Source organism: Salmo trutta, chromosome 36 (genome assembly GCF_901001165.1).
Source record: "Salmo trutta chromosome 36, fSalTru1.1, whole genome shotgun sequence".
Taxonomy (NCBI): Eukaryota; Metazoa; Chordata; class Actinopteri; order Salmoniformes; family Salmonidae; genus Salmo; species Salmo trutta.
The window spans coordinates 18,928,965-18,950,357 of record NC_042992.1 but is presented as its reverse complement, the minus strand read 5'-3'; the positions used below and the strand labels follow the sequence as shown (position 1 = coordinate 18,950,357).

Genomic DNA, 21,393 nt, shown 5'->3' with positions numbered 1-21,393 from the left:
TCATCACAAAGTATTTTCCGTTCACCAGTTCAAAATCAAACCGTAAGTGCTAATTAACTGGACAGTGTGACCTAGAGAGTCATGGCTCTAACGAAACACTTATAAGTTCCTTATCCACATCTTCAAGCTTTCTATCGGGTACTCTTAGCTCTTAGCCCTTAGCTCTTAGCCTTAGTTCTTAGCTCTTAGCCCCTAGATCTTAGCTCTTAGCTCCTAGCTCTTAGCCCTGAGCTCTTAGCTCTTAGCCCTTAGCTCTTAGCACTTAGCTCTTAGCTAGAAGCACTTAGCTCTTAGCTTTTATCCCTTATCAAATCAAACTTTATTTGCCACATGCGCTGAATACAACAAGTGTAGACATCACCGTGGAATGCTTACTTACAAACCCTTAACCAACAGTGCAGTTCAAGAAGAAGAAAATATTTACAAACTAGGATAAAATAAAAAGTAAGAATAAAAAGTAACACAATAACAATAACGAGGCTTTATACAGGGGGCACCAGTACCGAGTCAGTGTGCAGGGATACAAGCTTGTTGAGATAATCTGTAAATGAATGTGGGGGCGAAGTGACTATGCATAGGTAAAAAACAAACAGTGAGTAGCAGCAGTGTACAAGGGGGAGAGGGGGGGGTTGTCAATGTAAATTGCCCGGTGGCGATGCTTAGGAATTGTTGTGCGGTAGCAGAGAAAACAGTCTATAACTTGGGTGACTGGAGTCTCTGACTGTTTTATGGGCTTTCCTCTGACACCGCCTATTATATAGGTCCTGGATGGCAGTTTCCATACCAGGCGGTGATGCAACTGGTTAGGATGCTCTCGATGGTGCAGCTGTAGAACCATTTGAGGATCTGGGGACCCATGCCAAATCTTTTCAGTCTCCTGAGGGGGAAAATGTTTTGTCGTGCCCTTTTCACGACTGTCTTGGTATGTTTGGACCATGATAGTTCGTTGGTGATGTGGACACCAAGGAACTTGAAGGTCTCGACCCGCTTCACTACAGCCCCGTTGATGTTAATGGGGGCCTGTTCGGCCCGCCTTTTCCTGTAGTCCACGATCAGCTCCTTCGTCTTGCTCACATTGAGGGAGAGGTTGTTGTCCTGGCACCACAATGCCAGTTCTCTGACCTCCTACCTATAGCCTGTCTCAGTGTTGTCGGTGATCATGCCTACCACCGTTGTGTCATCAGCAAACTAAATGATGGTGTTGGAGTTGTGTTTGGCCACGTAGTCGTGGGTGAACAGGGAACACAGGAGGGGACTAAGTAGAAAACCCCTGAGGGGCCCCAGTATTAAGGATCAGCTTGGCAGACGTGTTGTTGCCTACACTTACCACCTGGGGGTGGCCCGTCAGGAATTACAGGATCCAGTTGCAGAGGGAGGTGTTTAGTTCCAGAGTCCTTAGCTTAGTGATGAGCTGCTTGGGCACTATGGTGTTGAACGCTGAGCTGTAGTCGATGAACATTCTCACATAGGTGTTCCTTTTGTCCAGGTGGGAAAGGGATCTGTTTTGGGCAAAATGCAAATTGGAGTGGGTCTATGGTGTCCGGGAGGATGCTGTTGATGTGAGCCATGACCAGCCTTTCAAAGCACTTCATGGCTACCGACATGTGTGCCACGGGGCGGTAATCATTTAGGCAGGTTACCTTTGCTTCCTTTGGCACAGCGGCTATGGTGGTCTGCTTGAAACATGTAGATATTACAGACTCGGTCAGGGAGAGGTTGAAAATGTCAGTGAAGACACTTGACAGTTGGTCAGCGCATGCTTTGAGTACACGTCCTGGTAATCCATCTGGCCCAGCGGCTTTGTGAATGTTGGCCTGTTTAAAGGTTTTGTTCACATTGGCTACCGAAAGAATTATCACACAGTCATCCTGAACAGTTGGTGCTCTCGTGCATGCTTCAGTGTTGCTTGCCTCGAAGCGAGCATCAAAGGCATTTAGCTCGTCTGGTAGGCTCGCATCACTGGGCAGTTCGCATCTGGGTTTCCCTTTGTAGTCCGTAGTAGTTTTCAAGCTCTGCCATATCCGACGAGTGTCAGAGCCGGTGTAGTAAGATTCAGTCTTAATCCTGTATTGACACTTTGCTTGTTTGATGGTTCATCTGAGGGCATAGCGGGATTTCTTATAAGCGTCCGGATTAGTCTCCCGCTCCTTGAAAGCGGCAACTCTAGCCTTTAGCTCGATGCGGATGTTGCCTGTAATCCATGGCTTCTGGTTGGGATATATACGTACAGTCACTGTGGGGACGACGTCATCGATGCTCTTATTGATGAAGCCGATGACTGAGGTGATGTATTTCTCAATGCCATTGGATGAATCCGGGAACATATTCCAGTCTGTGATAGCAAAACAGTCCTGTAGTGTAGCATCCGCATCATCTGACCACTTCCATATTGAGTGAGTCACTGGTACTTTCTGCTTTAGTTTTTGCTTGTAGGCAGGAATCAGGAGGATAGAATTGTGGTCAGATTTGCCAAATGGACGGTGGGGGAGAGCTTTGTATGCATCTATGTGTGTGGAGTAAAGGTAGACTAGGATTTTATTTCCCTGGTTGCACATGTGACATGCAGGTAAAAATGTGGTAAAACTATTTTAAGTTTGCCTGCATTAAAGTCCCCGGCCACTAGGAGTGCCACTTCTGGGTGAGCATTTTCTTCTTTGTGGTGGTAAATAGACAGCTATGAATAATACAGATGCGAACTCTCATGGTAGATAGTGTGGTCGACAGCTTATCATAAGGCACTCTACCTCATGCGAGCAATACCTTGAGACATCACGCACCAGATGTTATTGACACAAAGACATACACCCCCACCCCTCGTCTTACCAGAGGTAGCATCTCGGTTCTGCCAGTGCATGGAAAATCCCTCCAGCTCTAAATTGTCAGTTTCTTCGTTCAGCCACGTTTTGGTGAAACGTAAGATGTTACAGTTTTTAATGTCCCGTTGGTAGGATAATCTTAATAGTAGGTCATCAATTTTATTTTGCAAAAGGCGGGGATCTGGGCCTGTTCCAGTGAAAGCAGGAGATCCTTCTCGTCGGACTCGTTAAAGGAAAAGGTTTCTTCCAGTCTGCGGTGAGTAATCGCTTTCCTGATGTCCAGAAGTTATTTTCGGTCATAAGAGACGGTTGCAGCAACATTATGTACACAATAAGTAAAAAAATAAGTTACTCAAAATGCAACAAAAAATTTGCAAAATTGCACAATTGGTTGAGAGAATGTAAAACGTCAGCCATGTTCTTCGGCGCCATCTTATCCCTTAGTCTTTGATGGGGATAGCGTCAGATGTTACCGGTACTGTGCATACAATAAGGGTTCTCTTCGGCCGGTAACTTAGATCAAAATGGCATCCTGTTCAACAACGTATTTGTCAGCTTGCATGGTGAATGTTGTTTTCCAAGAATCACAATGCAAACTGACCAAGGAAATATGGTAATTGTTTTCCAGGACAACCAGGGTTATATTATACTGAGGAATGTTTTCCAAGAAAACTTGGCTTCATGGATACTGAGAAAGTCAGCAGATCAGTAAGTGACTGTAGTATTATAGAGAATGTCATTGAGTGTACTATTATAGAGAATGTCATTGACTAGGCCTATATTATTCTCTGCTCTATATAACCTCTTCTCTGTGCTTTTGCTACGTTCCCTCTAATTGAGGCCTGATGAGCCTGTCACTCACATGCTCAGTGACATTATAATGGTGTTTGTATTACTGATGGTATTGATAAAGGGATTGTTATTAAAGGTTTGACTTTCCCCTGGCTATCAGAGTGTGTAATCTAATCACCTCTGAATCTCCAGGATAAACTCATGTATAATTGCAAAGGAGAGATAGAGAATGGCCCGATCACTGAGAGTGTGTGTGTGTGTGTGTGTGTGTGTGTGTGTGTGTGTGTGTGTGTGCGTTCGTGCGTATGCGTGTGTAGCCTGAAGTGTTCTCACTTGCGCCAGCCAATAGCTAGCTTTTCTCATGGCGCCGATTGGTAAGGTGCTTCAGGAGAGCGGGCATGTGTACTTGCAAGGCAGAGGTCCGAGTTCGCGCCAGGTATTGGCCAAATCGGAAGGAAATGGTACTCGCTAAGCGAGCAGCGTGACCTCCTTTACGTGCACTTGATTGTATGTTTTATGTGTGCATGTGACGGTGTCTGTGCATTATTGGTTGTGAGTATGTGCATGTATGAGCATGGGTGTGTGTGGATGAGATATGTTTTTCAATGTGTATATGTTTGACCCTACTGTAGATTGTTTGAATAAAACATTAGCATGTAACTCCTTGCATCTCACATGCCAATGTCTTTTTCCTCAATGTTTCTATGTATGTATTCCTGTTCCCCAAAAATTATGTTTTAGTCCTGGATAAAAGGGATTCTCCAATGAGCATCGCTTTGCACCTTCACTATAAATCCATACACACGGTCACGTACCATGTGCATGCATGTATATGTGGATCTATATGTATGTTATAGGTTTGCCTTACTGTATAAATTATATGTCTATAATTTATAACGTCTGTGCAGACCAGTCCATGTGTCTTTATCTGTACATTATGTATCCAAACATTTCCAAAACAACAAGAAAAAAACAAATCTGAATCCTGTTAAAACAATTATAATCTAAACTGCGTTCAAATTAAATTGGAAGTCCTTGATATAAAAAAAAGGATAAATAAGACAAGAGCAGAGCTCCGAGTCTGCTGGGAAATACAGCTGGGACCTTTTTGATTCCAAGAACCCATGTATAGATGGAGTCAATTAATAGTCATGACAAAGATGAGAGAGAGGCGTTGAGCATCTCGGCACCAGAAGTAGGGGCTCCTCTCTAAAACCTGATGAATAGACTCCAGGAGGCCTTGAAGTGAGCCTTCATTTTACTCCTATTTATGCTGGAATAATGAAAGGCGGCAACTTAAATTCCAGTTATATCCCATTTCTGCTTCAAAACTGTAAAAGAAAGGAATGGGAGAAAAAAAACAGAAAGACCGTCAACTGCAAGATATCATGTGTGGCATACAAAAGCTGCGGCAATACTATGAATTTAATTCGTAATCGAGAAATGGGCTGGATTTAAAAAATCCATACTGTATGTGGTAAAATGTTTGTATGTATGTAAATATATACAAAGACACATACATATGACGTTGCCTCAGTCAAAAATCTACCAAAACCAAACAAAAAAGAGGGTTCAGCTGTTATTTTCTGCTGTATACTACTTACATGTGGAGCAAAGCCCGATTCCTAACAGAAGTCTTTCCGTTTGATTGACAGCTGAGGACACATGTGGTGATACTCTGAGGGGTTCAAGTGGCATCATTTCAAGTCCCAATTTCCCGAGTGAATATTACAATAGTGCGGACTGTACGTGGACCATACTTGCTGATCCTGGAGACACCATCTCCATCATTTTTACAGACTTCCAGACGGAGGAAAAATATGACTACTTGGAAGTGGAAGGGTCTGAGCCTCCGACAATATGGTGAGTCTACTGCTACTTACTGCTACGCCTCTCTCTGTGTTTTCTGGCCGTTGTTTCAATTCTTCACTTCAAAATGGTCATTTGTTGTTTTGTTGTGCTTGGTAGTCAGTGACTGCAAATGTGAATCACTGATCTAGGCCCTCATTGTAAATAAGAATATGTTCTTAACTGACTTGCCTAGTTAAAGAAAGGTTAAATAAATAAATAAATGTAAGTAATTAGGGGACATAAGTAGAGACCTACTTTCAATGTATAACATCTGAGGAAGCCATTACTGTACACCTGCAATGAAATAGTATGTGTGTGTTGGTGCCGGGTTTTCGTATTGTATGTTTTATGAGATATTGACATAATCATTAGTCATTTTGGAAGTGTGTAATATTTTCTAATGTGCTCGTCATAACAATATTTTAGCTCAGCGTTCTATTGATTGTTGGAAAATGAGTCTATCGATTCCCTTCTCTATTCCGCCACTGACGATAGGAACCAGATGGATAAGACTTGCTGTATTTAGGGGAGAGACAAACAGCTCTTTTTCATCACTTATGTATTCATCTTTTTCATCTTACATGAAATGGAAGAAAATGACAAGAGGAGAGCAACATATTCCTAATTCTCACCATAATGTATTGCATCCTACAAGATTATATTGAGTTGCTATATGCCAGTAGTAATGGAGTTCTTACCAATATGTCAATAATGATTTATGATCATATGAGATTATTGGTTGTCGGATGTATCAATACCAATTATCTTAAAAGCAATGATGTATTTGAGTAGGGATCTGAATATTTGTACAGTTTGCTAATAGACAGCCATCACAGTTTTCCTGGGATATGTTTGACCATATGTTGTCTAGTGTATGGGGTAGATAGATACATACATACATACATACATACATACATACATACATACATACATACATACATACATACATACATACATACATACAAACAAACAACCTGGTGCCGTTCATGTATGTATCAAGCATTATGGAGTAGGAGTACTGATTTAGGATCAGTTTTGCCATTTAGATCAGAATGAATAAGAATACATAGGGGGTTCTGATCCTAGATCAGCACTCTTACTCTTAGATGCTTGATACATACTAATTTTATTTACTTACTAAATCCTCTTCCTTCCTTGAGGAACATTGGGGACAGGATATGACCCATTGTTGATTTTTTTAGAAGATCAACAATGGGTCGACTTGTTTACTTGTTGGTGTTGATAATCTTTGATTGGGAGATGTCGTCAAGAGGAAGTCTTTCAAATGACACTGAACCAATTGATATTCATATGCATTTATAATAAAGAGGGCAATCCATAGATGCATTATCTTTGATTTGGGACTGGGCCCGCTTGACAGACAGACATGGCTTCAAACTCTCCACACCACCCCACATCACACATCAGACCACATCAGTGCCATAGTTCATATTCAAATCCCTTTGGCATTTACATCCTGCTTAGCCTAAATGTGTGTATTGTTGTTTCAGTATGTGGTTTACTATTCAATGTTTTGCATACTGGTAGCTAGCTCCCTGACCTTGTAGTGGGGCGAGTTCTGTGTCAACTAAAGCTGTTTGCCCCCTCCATCCCTCTCTTCCTCTCTCTCTCCCCCCTCTATCTTACCCTCCTTCCATCTGTCTTATTTTTCCCTCCTTCCCTGGCCTCCAACTGTGTAGAAGTAGTATCAGAGCCAACTTTTTGTCTTATTCTGTTCACATGTGGCCCTGTCTGTACCCAGAATACACACAACCAACTCCACAAACTAAGCCAATCATTGTCGCTGTCTGGTTTTTAGTGCTCTGGTCTGGCACCATCAAGACAATTACGTAATAGAAGGAAACCAACAAGGCAGACACAATAGGGGGATAATATTGGGCTGTTAATGCCTTTTTGTGTCTTCTGTTTTGAATGACTTTGTATGTCCTACTCGTGCATATCGCATAATTCTGTGGTGCCTCTTCTCGTTTGCTGTGTTGTCCCTGTGGTATCTCTGATTTGTGAAGGCTGGAGTACACTTCTCGCATTGATGATTGTCAGTATCTCCATTTGTGACCAGGCATCCTTGCTAATTTGTAGAGAAACAGCTCTTTGGCGGAAATGTAGAGCATTTTGGCCCAAATAAGCAGGAAACCATAGTTCCATTATCTCGTTAGATTATGTTGTCCTTGAAACCAGGCTTATACAGGCAAATGTATCTCCCTTAACTGGAAGTCTGATGGTATCCCACGTATACCTTGTTTTCATTGTTATAATGTGTTTATGCCCGTTTTCACAGTTGCACATGTTGTTTGAATGGGAAATGAGATGTTTCTTAGAGAAGTTAGAAAACAGCAGCTGGTTGATTAATTCAGATAAATCAACTGGAGCAACAGTTTTCTCTCTAAGTATGCGTCTTCACAAACCTCCTTGAGAACGTACAGTAGTTAAAGGTGAAATGGTAGGTGTTCTCATTTCAAGCGTTCCCCTTTTTTAATCAGTTGAATTATGCAGTTTATTGATCGTTTAATTGGGTAACCCTTGAAGATGGTAATAGTGTACTATTGTAATTGGATATGGAATGTGATATTTCAACAAACACCTGTAATTGCTATTTTTATCAGGCCTCCAGTGATGCAGAACAGTCATAAAACAAAGCCTCAGTGAGTGTGGCTGTAGAGTTATTGCGGGTATGAAAGTTTGATTATGTTTTAGCAATATTTATTCCTAAACCTTCACAAAGCAGAGAGAACAGTGGAAGCCATAACAGTTTTTCATGGTGACTGGAACCGGATAGGTAGAGCAATGATAAACTTTTGTTCTAGTATGTGTGACTGCGTCCCAAATGACATCCGATTCCCGTATAGGGCACTACTTTTGATCAGAGTCCTATGGGCCCAGGTCAAAAGGAGTGCACTATATAGAGAATAGGGTGGCATTTGGACACCTCATGTATGTTATCACTTTGTTTACACATCACTGACAAAGTCAGCTCACTACTCCAGGCAAAATGTATTTTTCCTTTCCTTTGTTAGATAAGATCTTGTTCCATCCACTCAGACACTCCCTCCCTTGATTTGTTTGTCAGATATCAGATTCCGCTGATTAATGCTATCTATTTTCAGTATAACCCTCTCCACAGTAGCCCGCTAGCACACTTCCTATGCAGACTTCAAATATAATCCAAAATATCAATTTTGTGCTCTCACTCTAGTCTCAGGGGCTTCAAGTTGTGCATTCAGAGAGAGAGAGAGGCAGAGAGAGATAAACAGAGAGAAAGAGAGGGCAGAGAGACAGAGAGAGAGACTGCGAGAAAGACAGAGAGAAAGACATAATATCAATGCTAGGATTGCTTTGTATCTATACCCCTGCCATCCACACTGACACAGAGATGAGTGTAATGTTGAGCTCCACTGATGGCTCCTGAAGGGTTCTGTCTTCTCTTCTCCTGAGCTCTGAGTCGGTGGATCTGGGCTGACAAAGAGACACATGCTCCTTCTACCCTCCACTGAGGGAAGGCTGATGGCTCTCAGGCAGCCAGGCCCAGCTCTGCTCCACTCTAGTCTGGCTCCATGGGTCTAGTACTGGTAGGGCCATGGGTCTGGTACTAGAGGGGCCATGGGTCTGGTACTGGAGGGGCCATGGGTCTGGTACTAGAGGGGCCATAGGTCTGGTACTAGAGGGGCCATAGGTCTGGTACTGGAGGGGCCATGGGTCTGGTACTGGAGGGGCCATGGGTCTGGTACTGGAGGGGCCGTGGGTCTGGTACTAGAGGGGCCATAGGTCTGGTACTGGAGGGGCCGTGGGTCTGGTACTGGAGGGGCCATGGGTCTGGTACTGGAGGGGCCATGGGTCTGGTACTGGAGGGGCCGTGGGTCTGGTACTAGAGGGGCCATAGGTCTGGTACTGGAGGGGCCGTGGGTCTGGTACTAGAGGGGCCATGGGTCTGGTACTGGAGGGGCCGTGGGTCTGGTACTGGAGGGGCCGTGGGTCTGGTACTAGAGGGGCCATAGGTCTGGTACTGGAGGGGCCGTGGGTCTGGTACTAGAGGGGCCATAGGTCTGGTACTGGAGGGGCCGTGGGTCTGGTACTAGAGGGGTCATAGGTCTGGTACTGGAGGGGCAATAGGTCTGGTACTGGAGGGGCCGTGGGTCTGGTACTGAAGGGGCCGTGGGTCTGGTACTGGAGAGGCCATGGGTCTGGTACTAGAGGGTCCATAGGTCTGGTACTAGAGGGGCCATGGGTCTGGTACTGGAGGGGCCGTGGGTCTGGTACTGGAGGGGCCGTGGGTCTGGTACTAGAGGGGCCGTGGGTCTGGTACTAGAGGGGCCGTGGGTCTGGTACTAGAGGGGCCGTGGGTCTGGTACTGGAGGGGCCGTGGGTCTGGTACTAGAGGGGCCGTGGGTCTGGTACTAGAGGGGCCATGGGTCTGGTACTGGAGGGGCCGTGGGTCTGGTACTAGAGGGGCCGTGGGTCTGGTACTAGAGGGGCCGTGGGTCTGGTACTGGAGGGGCCGTGGGTCTGGTACTAGAGGGGCCGTGGGTCTGGTACTAGAGGGGCCGTGGGTCTGGTACTAGAGGGGCCGTGGGTCTGGTACTGGAGGGGCCGTGGGTCTGGTACTGGAGGGGCCGTGGGTCTGGTACTGGAGGGGCCGTGGGTCTGGTACTAGAGGGGCCGTGGGTCTGGTACTAGAGGGGCCGTGGGTCTGGTACTGGAGGGGCCGTGGGTCTGGTACTAGAGGGGCCGTGGGTCTGGTACTGGAGGGGCCGTGGGTCTGGTACTAGAGGGGCCGTGGGTCTGGTACTAGAGGGGCCGTGGGTCTGGTACTAGAGGGGCCGTGGGTCTGGTACTAGAGGGGCCATGGAAGCTCGCATCCGCTACAAGTCCATGGTGCTTGCCTACGGAGCTGTGAGGGGTACGGCACCTCCGTACCTTCAAGGTCTGATCAGGCCCTACACCCAAACAAGGGCACTGCGTTCATCCACCTCTGGCCTGCTCGCCTCCCTACCTCTGAGGAAGCACAGTTCCCGCTCAGCCCAGTCAAAACTGTTCGCTGCTCTGGCACCCCAATGGTGGAACAAGCTCCCTCACGACGCCAGGACAGCGGAGTCAATCACCACCTTCCGGAGACACCTGAAACCCCACCTCTTTAAGGAATACCTGGGATAGGATAAAGTAATCCTTCTAACCCCCCCCCCCCTAAAAGATTTAGATGCACTATTGTAAAGTGGTTGTTCCACTGGATATCATAAGGTGAATGCACCAATTTGTAAGTCGCTCTGGATAAGAGCGTCTGCTAAATGACTTAAATGTAATGTAATGTGGATGTAAAGGCAGCCTCTTTGCTCTGTTCTAGACAGTAGATCTGGAGATGAGAGAACGCCTAATGCTGCTGCTCCATACTGAGTGATGGCTGATGGCACTGACAGCCAGGCCCAACACTGCTCCACTCTACTGTAGTCTGGGTCAGTACTGGAAGTAGCCATTGTCACACTCAGACTGTATGGCTGCTGTCCTATCTGTATTGAGGGAAAAGCGTAACTATCTCTTATTTCCAGCCTCAAAATAATGGACCCATCTCCCTTTCTAGTGAGCAACCACGCTGGATGATTGTTGGGAAGCAAGTGTGTTATTACTGACACTCATATTGGACAGTGTGTGCCGTGGAGTATAGTTGGCAGTTTACTGAGGTTGTATAGTCACTATCACACACACACTGCTTAGATTGGATGGCAGGATTCATCACTATATTTCAGCCAGTCAAGTAATATTATCTATCTCGCTGATGAGTAATAGTTTGTTTTTTTAGTTGTTTTAGCATGGTGATGATACTAGTGCATTTCAACCTATTACATTATGCCAAATTAAGAAGACATTTTTGATGCCACCTCAGAGATTATGCAAAGAATATGCTTCTGGCCCCCTGGGGTGTGGGGATCATGCTGAAAGATCTGTATGGATAACAGGTTGTGTCCCGAATGGCTCCCTATTCCCTAAATAGTGCAATATTTCGACCAAGGTCCATTAGTGGAATATAAAGGGAATAGAGTGCCATTTGGGACAAGGCCACAGTCTCAGGAGTTTGGCAAAAGAAGCCCTCTTCTAGATTTAGAAAAGAAGAAGAAGAGTAGTGTGAATGATCATGCACCAACTATCATCTCACATCACATTTTATTGGTCATAATTATACACATATTTAGCCAACGTTATTGCCGGTGTAACAAAATGCTTGTAAATGATGTTGGCAGCTTTGATAGATTGTGGAGGCTGTGTATATGTCACCTGTCTTGCTCTCCTTAGATCAAACATGCAACCAGTGTGCATTCCCACTCACAGGCATGCACACACATGTGTACACATACACACACTTTCCACTCACTTGACACACATTTTGTAATCTCTTTCACCTCTACAGTGTGAGAGCTTTTTCTGTATTAGATTAAAGCTGACCCTTGACACAAGTTAGGCTAAACGTGGAAATAAAAAAGGGGAAACCAGGTCTTCTGAAATTGGGACTGATTTCAGTAGTCCAGGCCCCTTAGGAGAGAGTCTGTCTGTCTGTCTGTCTGTCTGTCTGTCTGTCTGTCTGTCTGTCTGTCTGTCTGTCTGTCTGTCTGTCTGTCTGTCTGTCTGTCTGTCTGTCTGTCTGTCTGTCTGTCTGTCTGTCTGTCTGTCTGTCTGTGGGCACAGCAGAGAGCCCCTCCAGCATCCACCATGCTTGGCTGCCACTAAGAGGGGAGCATAATTAACCGTGGCCTTTTCCTCCAAGCCTCTGAAAATGAGAGAGAGGAAAAGAGAGAGAGAGAGGGAGCCTGCTGTGAAATAACTAAATAAGTGACATTTGAATGCCTTCCATGTGCCTCTGCTGTCAGTATAACAGTGTAGGACACACACACACACACACACACATTTTCGGGTGCCTGTCAGTGTCAGAGTACCAGGTCAAAGCAAGCCCCAGCAGGCTGAAGACAGACCCAGCAGGCTAAAGACAATTAGCCCACCATTTCAACAAACACTAGGTGATTTCCCACTAAGTGCAGTAAGCAGCCTGGCAAAGATGCCTGGCACAGCAAACAGACATGACCACCCAGGAATGAGACCTTTTGTTTGCTTAGAAGATGGCAGACGACACAACACTTGGCTTAGGGTTGTTATTGTTGTCTAGGGGCTAACTGACCCCTCTTTGCTTTGTTTTGTTTGTTTGTAGAATGCACTGTACACAGTTTTACTTATCATTATGCAAACAGGGTTCCCACACCTCAGTGGTTTAGAACAAGGTGCTGGCAACACCAGGGCTGCAGGTTTGATTAATGCATCTACTGAAAATAAGTCTCCCTGTCACTGTTGACAAGTCACTTTAATTGACATATGACAGGAGTATTATTATATGAATAAGACAAACAGAAACGTCATAGATGTCACATAACACATATATGTGGCACTGCCATAGTTTTAACCATTGTTGCCTTATCAGAGTAGTGAGATAAAAGTGCTAGATAAAAGTGGTAGATAAAAGTGAGAAATAAAAGTGGTAGATAAAAGTGATAGATAAAATGGTAGATAAAAGTGATAGAAAAAGTGCTAAACAAAAGTGATAGATATCATATCGTCAGACATGGTACTCTCTTATACACCAAACAGAGCCCCTGTTATACACTGAACAGAGCTCCTCTTATACACCAAACAGTGCTCCTCTTATACACCAAACAGAGCCCCTCTTATACACCAAACAGAGCTCCTCTATTACACCAAACAGAGCTCCTGTTATAAACCAAACAGAACTCCTTGTATACACCAAACAGAGCTCCTCATATACACCAAACAGAGCTCCTCTTATACACCAAACAGAGCTCCTGTTATAAACCAAACAGAGCTCCTCTATTACACCAAACAGAGCTCCTCTATTACACCAAACAGAGCTCCTCTTATACACCAAACAGAACTCCTTGTATACACCAAACAGAGCTCCTCATATACACCAAACAGAGCTCCTCTTATACACCAAACAGAGCTCCTCATATACACCAAACAGAGCTCCTGTTATGAACCAAACAGAGCCCCTCTTATACACCAAACAGAGCCCCTCTTATACACCAAACAGAGCTCCTCTTATACACCAAACAGAGCTCCTCTTATACACCAAACAGAGCTCCTCTTATACACCAAACAGAGCTCCTCTTATACACCAAACAGAGCTCCTCTTATACACCAAACAGAGCTCCTCTATTACACCAAACAGAGCTCCTCTATTACACCAAACAGAGCTCCTCTATTACACCAAACAGAGCTCCTCTTATACACCATACAAAGCTCCTGTTATAAACCAAACAGAGCTCCTCTTATACACCAAACAGAGCTCCTGTTATAAACCAAACAGAGCTCCTCTTATACACCAAACAGAGCTCCTGTTATAAACCAAACAGAGCTCCTGTTATACACCAAACAGAGCTCCTCTATTACACATTTACATTTGCATTTACGTCATTTAGCAGACTCTCTTATCCAGAGAGACTTACAAATTGGTGCATTCACCTTATGATATCCAGTGGAACAACCACTTTACAATATTACATCTATATTTTTTTTTTCCTTTGGGGGGGTGGGGGGGGGTTAGAAAGATTACTTTATCCTATCCCAGGTATTCCTTAAAGAGGTGGGGTTTCAGGTGTCTCCGGAAGGTGGTGATTGACTCCGCTGTCCTGGCGTCGTGAGGGAGCTTGTTCCACCATTGGGGTGTCAGAGCAGTGAACAGTTTTGACTGGGCTGAGGAGGAGCGGAGTGACGTGAGAGAACTTGGGAAGGTTGAACACCAGACGGGCTGCGGCGTTACACCAAACAGAGCTCCTCTTATACACCAAACAGAGCTCCTCTTATACACCAAACAGAGCTCCTCTTATACACCAAACAGAGCTCCTCTTATACACCAAACAGAGCTCCTCTTATACACCAAACAGAGCTCCTCTTATACACCAAACAGAGCTCCTCTTATACACCAAACAGAGCTCCTCTTATACACCAAACAGAGCTCCTCTTATACACCAAACAGAGCTCCTCTTATACACCAAACAGAGCTCCTCATATACACCAAACAGAGCTCCTCTATTACACCAAACAGAGCTCCTCTTATACACCAAACAGAGCTCCTCTTATACACCAAACAGAGCTCCTCATATACACCAAACAGAGCTCCTCTATTACACCAAACAGAGCTCCTCTATTACACCAAACAGAGCTCCTCTATTACACCAAACAGAGCTCCTCTTATACACCAAACAAAGCTCCTGTTATAAACCAAACAGAGCTCCTGTTATACACCAAACAGACCTCCTCTATTACACCAGACAGAGCTCCTGTTATAAACCAAACAGAGCCCCTCTTTTACACCAAACAGAGACCCTCTTTTACACCAAACAGAGCCCCTCTTATAAACCAAACAGAGCTCCTGTTATAAACCAAACAGAGCTCCTGTTATAAACCAAACAGAGCTCCTGTTATACACCAAACAGAGCTCCTCTATTACACATTTACATTTACATTTACGTCATTTAGCAGACTCTCTTATCCAGAGAGACTTACAAATTGGTGCATTCACCTTATGATATCCAGTGGAACAACCACTTTACAATATTACATCTATATATTTTCTTTCCTTTGGGGGGGTTAGAAAGATTACTTTATCCTATCCCAGGTATTCCTTAAAGAGGTGGGGTTTCAGGTATCTCCGGAAGGTGGTGATTGACTCCGCTGTCCTGGCGTCGTGAGGGAGCTTGTTCCACCATTGGGGTGTCAGAGCAGTGAACAGTTTTGACTGGGCTGAGGAGGAGCGGAGTGACGTGAGAGAACTTGGGAAGGTTGAACACCAGACGGGCTGCGGCGTTACACCAAACAGAGCTCCTCTTATACACCAAACAGAGCTCCTCTTATACACCAAACAGAGCTCCTCTTATACACCAAACAGAGCTCCTCTTATACACCAAACAGAGCTCCTCTTATACACCAAACAGAGCTCCTCTTATACACCAAACAGAGCTCCTCATATACACCAAACAGAGCTCCTCTATTACACCAAACAGAGCTCCTCTATTACACCAAACAGAGCTCCTCTTATACACCAAACAAAGCTCCTGTTATAAACCAAAAAGAGCTCCTGTTATACACCAAACAGACCTCCTCTATTACACCAGACAGAGCTCCTGTTATAAACCAAACAGAGCCCCTCTTATACACCAAACAGAGCTCCTCTTATACACCAAACAGAGCTCCTCTTATATACCAAACAGAGCTCCTCATATACACCAAACAGAGCTCCTCTATTACACCAAACAGAGCTCCTCTTATACACCAAACAGAGCTTCTCTTATACACCAAACAGAGCTCCTCTTATACACCAAACAGAGCTCCTCTTATACACCAAACAGAGCTCCTCTTATAAACCAAACAGAGCTCCTCTTATACACCAAACAGAGCTCCTCTTATACACCAAACAGAGCTCCTCTTATACACCAAACAGAGCTCCTCTTATACACCAAACAGAGCTCCTCTTATACACCAAACAGAGCTCCTCTTATACACCAAACAGAGCTCCTCTTATACACCAAACAGAGCTCCTGTTATAAACCAAACAGAGCTCCTCTTATACACCAAACAGAGCTCCTCTTATACACCAAACAGACCTCCTCTTATACACCAAACAGAGCTCCTCTTATACACCAAACAGAGCTCCTCTTATACACCAAACAGAGCTCCTCTTATACACCAAACAGAGCTCCTGTTATAAACCAAACAGAGCTCCTGTTATAAACCAAACAGAGCTCCTGTTATACACCAAACAGAGCTCCTCTATTACACATTTACATTTGCATTTACGTCATTTAGCAGACTCTCTTATCCAGAGAGACTTACAAATTGGTGCATTCACCTTATGATATCCAGTGGAACAACCACTTTACAATATTACATCTATATTTTTTTTTCCTTTGGGGGGGTGGGGGGGGGGGTTAGAAAGATTACTTTATCCTATCCCAGGTATTCCTTAAAGAGGTGGGGTTTCAGGTGTCTCCGGAAGGTGGTGATTGACTCCGCTGTCCTGGCGTCGTGAGGGAGCTTGTTCCACCATTGGGGTGTCAGAGCAGTGAACAGTTTTGACTGGGCTGAGGAGGAGCGGAGTGACGTGAGAGAACTTGGAAAGGTTGAACACCAGACGGGCTGCGGCGTTACACCAAACAGAGCTCCTCTTATACACCAAACAGAGCTCCTCTTATACACCAAACAGAGCTCCTCTTATACACCAAACAGAGCTCCTCTTATACACCAAACAGAGCTCCTCTTATACACCAAACAGAGCTCCTCTTATACACCAAACAGAGCTCCTCTTATACACCAAACAGAGCTCCTCTTATACACCAAACAGAGCTCCTCATATACACCAAACAGAGCTCCTCTATTACACCAAACAGAGCTCCTCTTATACACCAAACAGAGCTCCTCTTATACACCAAACAGAGCTCCTCATATACACCAAACAGAGCTCCTCTATTACACCAAACAGAGCTCCTCTATTACACCAAACAGAGCTCCTCTATTACACCAAACAGAGCTCCTCTATTACACCAAACAGAGCTCCTCTTATACACCAAACAAAGCTCCTGTTATAAACCAAACAGAGCTCCTGTTATACACCAAACAGAGCTCCTCTTATACACCAAACAGAGCTCCTGTTATAAACCAAGCAGAGCTCCTGTTATACACCAAACAGAGCTCCTCTATTACACATTTACATTTGCATTTACGTCATTTAGCAGACTCTTTTATCCAGAGAGACTTACAAATTGGTGCATTCACCTTATGATATCCAGTGGAACAACCACTTTACAATATTACATCTATATATTTTTTTTCCTTTGGGGGGGTGGGGGGGGGGTTAGAAAGATTACTTTATCCTATCCCAGGTATTCCTTAAAGAGGTGGGGTTTCAGGTGTCTCCGGAAGGTGGTGATTGACTCCGCTGTCCTGGCGTCGTGAGGGAGCTTGTTCCACCATTGGGGTGTCAGAGCAGTGAACAGTTTTGACTGGGCTGAGGAGGAGCGGAGTGACGTGAGAGAACTTGGGAAGGTTGAACACCAGACGGGCTGCGGCGTTACACCAAACAGAGCTCCTCTTATACACCAAACAGAGCTCCTCTTATACACCAAACAGAGCTCCTCTTATACACCAAACAGAGCTCCTCTTATACACCAAACAGAGCTCCTCTTATACACCAAACAGAGCTCCTCTTATACACCAAACAGAGCTCCTCATATACACCAAACAGAGCTCCTCTATTACACCAAACAGAGCTCCTCTTATACACCAAACAGAGCTCCTCATATACACCAAACAGAGCTCCTCTATTACACCAAACAGAGCTCCTCTATTACACCAAACAGAGCTCCTCTATTACACCAAACAGAGCTCCTCTATTACACCAAACAGAGCTCCTCTATTACACCAAACAGAGCTCCTCTTATACACCAAACAAAGCTCCTGTTATAAACCAAACAGAGCTCCTGTTATACACCAAACAGACCTCCTCTATTACACCAGACAGAGCTCCTGTTATAAACCAAACAGAGCCCCTCTTTTACACCAAACAGAGCCCCTCTTATACACCAAACAGAGCTCCTGTTATAAACCAAACAGAGCTCCTGTTATAAACCAAACAGAGCTCCTGTTATAAACCAAACAGAGCTCCTGTTATACACCAAACAGAGCTCCTCTATTACACATTTACATTTACATTTACGTCATTTAGCAGACTCTCTTATCCAGAGAGACTTACAAATTGGTGCATTCACCTTATGATATCCAGTGGAACAACCACTTTACAATATTACATCTATATATTTTCTTTCCTTTGGGGGGGTTAGAAAGATTACTTTATCCTATCCCAGGTATTCCTTAAAGAGGTGGGGTTTCAGGTATCTCCGGAAGGTGGTGATTGACTCCGCTGTCCTGGCGTCGTGAGGGAGCTTGTTCCACCATTGGGGTGTCAGAGCAGTGAACAGTTTTGACTGGGCTGAGGAGGAGCGGAGTGACGTGAGAGAACTTGGGAAGGTTGAACACCAGACGGGCTGCGGCGTTACACCAAACAGAGCTCCTCTTATACACCAAACAGAGCTCCTCTTATACACCAAACAGAGCTCCTCTTATACACCAAACAGAGCTCCTCTTATACACCAAACAGAGCTCCTCTTATACACCAAACAGAGCTCCTCTTATACACCAAACAGAGCTCCTCATATACACCAAACAGAGCTCCTCTATTACACCAAACAGAGCTCCTCTATTACACCAAACAGAGCTCCTCTTATACACCAAACAAAGCTCCTGTTATAAACCAAAAAGAGCTCCTGTTATACACCAAACAGACCTCCTCTATTACACCAGACAGAGCTCCTGTTATAAACCAAACAGAGCCCCTCTTATACACCAAACAGAGCTCCTCTTATACACCAAACAGAGCTCCTCTTATACACCAAACAGAGCTCCTCATATACACCAAACAGAGCTCCTCTATTACACCAAACAGAGCTCCTCTTATACACCAAACAGAGCTCCTCTTATACACCAAACAGAGCTCCTCTTATACACCAAACAGAGCTCCTCTTATACACCAAACAGAGCTCCTCTTATACACCAAACAGAGCTCCTCTTATACACCAAACAGAGCTCCTCTTATACACCAAACAGAGCTCCTCTTATACACCAAACAGAGCTCCTCTTATACACCATACAGAGTTCCTCTTATAAACCAAACAGAGCTCCTCTTATACACAAAACAGAGCTCCTCTTATACACCAAACAGAGCTCCTCTTATACACCAAACAGAGCTCCTCTTATACACCAAACAGAGCTCCTCTTATACACCAAACAGAGCTCCTCTTATACACCAAACAGAGCTCCTCTTATACACCAAACAGAGCTCCTGTTATAAACCAAACAGGGCTCCTCTTATACACCAAACAGAGCTCCTCTTATACACCAAACAGAGCTCCTCTTATACACCAAACAGAGCTCCTCTTATACACCAAACAGAGCTCCTCTTATACACCAAACAGAGCTCCTCTTATACACCAAACAGAGCTCCTGTTATAAACCAAACAGAGCTCCTCTTATACACCAAACAGAGCTCCTCTTATACACCAAACAGAGCTCCTCTTATACACCAAACAGAGCTCCTCTTATACACCAAACAGAGCTCCTCTTATACACCAAACAGACCTCCTCTTATACACCAAACAGAGCTCCTGTTATACACCAAACAGAGCTCCTCTATTACACATTTACATTTGCATTTACGTCATTTAGCAGACTCTCTTATCCAGAGAGACTTACAAATTGGTGCATTCACCTTATGATATCCAGTGGAACAACCACTTTACAATATTACATCTATATATTTTTTTTCCTTTGGGGGGGTGGGGGGGGGGGTTAGAAAGATTACTTTATCCTATCCCAGGTATTCCTTAAAGAGGTGGGGTTTCAGGTGTCTCCGGAAGGTGGTGATTGACTCCGCTGTCCTGGCGTCGTGAGGGAGCTTGTTCCACCATTGGGGTGTCAGAGCAGTGAACAGTTTTGACTGGGCTGAGGAGGAGCGGAGTGACGTGAGAGAACTTGGGAAGGTTGAACACCAGACGGGCTGCGGCGTTACACCAAACAGAGCTCCTCTTATACACCAAACAGAGCTCCTCTTATACACCAAACAGAGCTCCTCTTATACACCAAACAGAGCTCCTCTTATACACCAAACAGAGCTCCTCATATACACCAAACAGAGCTCCTTTATTACACCAAACAGAGCTCCTCTTATACACCAACCAGAGCTCCTCTTATACACCAAACAGAGCTCCTCTTATACACCAAACAGAGCTCCTCTTATACACCAAACAGAGCTCCTCATATACACCAAACAGAGCTCCTCTATTACACCAAACAGAGCTCCTCTATTACACCAAACAGAGTTCCTCTATTACACCAAACAGAGCTCCTCTTATACACCAAACAAAGCTCCTGTTATAAACCAAACAGAGCTCCTGTTATACACCAAACAGACCTCCTCTATTACACCAGACAGAGCTCCTGTTATAAACCAAACAGAGCCCCTCTTTTACACCAAACAGAGCCCCTCTTATACACCAAACAGAGCTCCTGTTATAAACCAAACAGAGCTCCTGTTATAAACCAAACAGAGCTCCTTTTATAAACCAAACAGAGCTCCTGTTATACACCAAACAGAGCTCCTCTATTACACATTTACATTTATGTCATTTAGCAGACTCTCTTATCCAGAGAGACTTACAAATTGGTGCATTCACCTTATGATATCCAGTGGAACAACCACTTTACAATATTACATCTATATATTTTCTTTCCTTTGGGGGGGTTAGAAAGATTACTTTATCCTATCCCAGGTATTCCTTAAAGAGGTGGGGTTTCATGTGTCTCCGGAAGGTGGTGATTGACTCCGCTGTCCTGGCGTCGTGAGGGAGCTTGTTCCACCATTGGGGTGTCAGAGCAGTGAACAGTTTTGACTGGGCTGAGGAGGAGCGGAGTGACGTGAGAGAACTTGGGAAGGTTGAACACCAGACGGGCTGCGGCGTTACACCAAACAGAGCTCCTCTTATACACCAAACAGAGCTCCTCTTATACACCAAACAGAGCTCCTCTTATACACCAAACAGAGCTCCTCTTATACACCAAACAGAGCTCCTCTTATACACCAAACAGAGCTCCTCTTATACACCAAACAGAGCTCCTCATATACACCAAACAGAGCTCCTCTATTACACCAAACAGAGCTCCTCTATTACACCAAACAGAGCTCCTCTTATACACCAAACAAAGCTCCTGTTATAAACCAAAAAGAGCTCCTGTTATACACCAAACAGACCTCCTC

At 44.6% G+C, this 21,393-nt stretch overlaps 1 protein-coding gene across 1 annotated transcript in view; it reads left to right on the top strand.

Annotated features, from left to right (window-relative positions):
* LOC115175584 (CUB and sushi domain-containing protein 3) overlaps positions 1-21,393 on the top strand; it is a 670,680-nt gene that overhangs the window by 246,286 nt on the left and 403,001 nt on the right. The window contains exon 5 of the mRNA XM_029734929.1: positions 5,264-5,471. Within this exon, the coding sequence (XP_029590789.1) occupies positions 5,264-5,471 (208 nt within the window). The remainder of the gene's footprint in view (positions 1-5,263; positions 5,472-21,393) is intronic.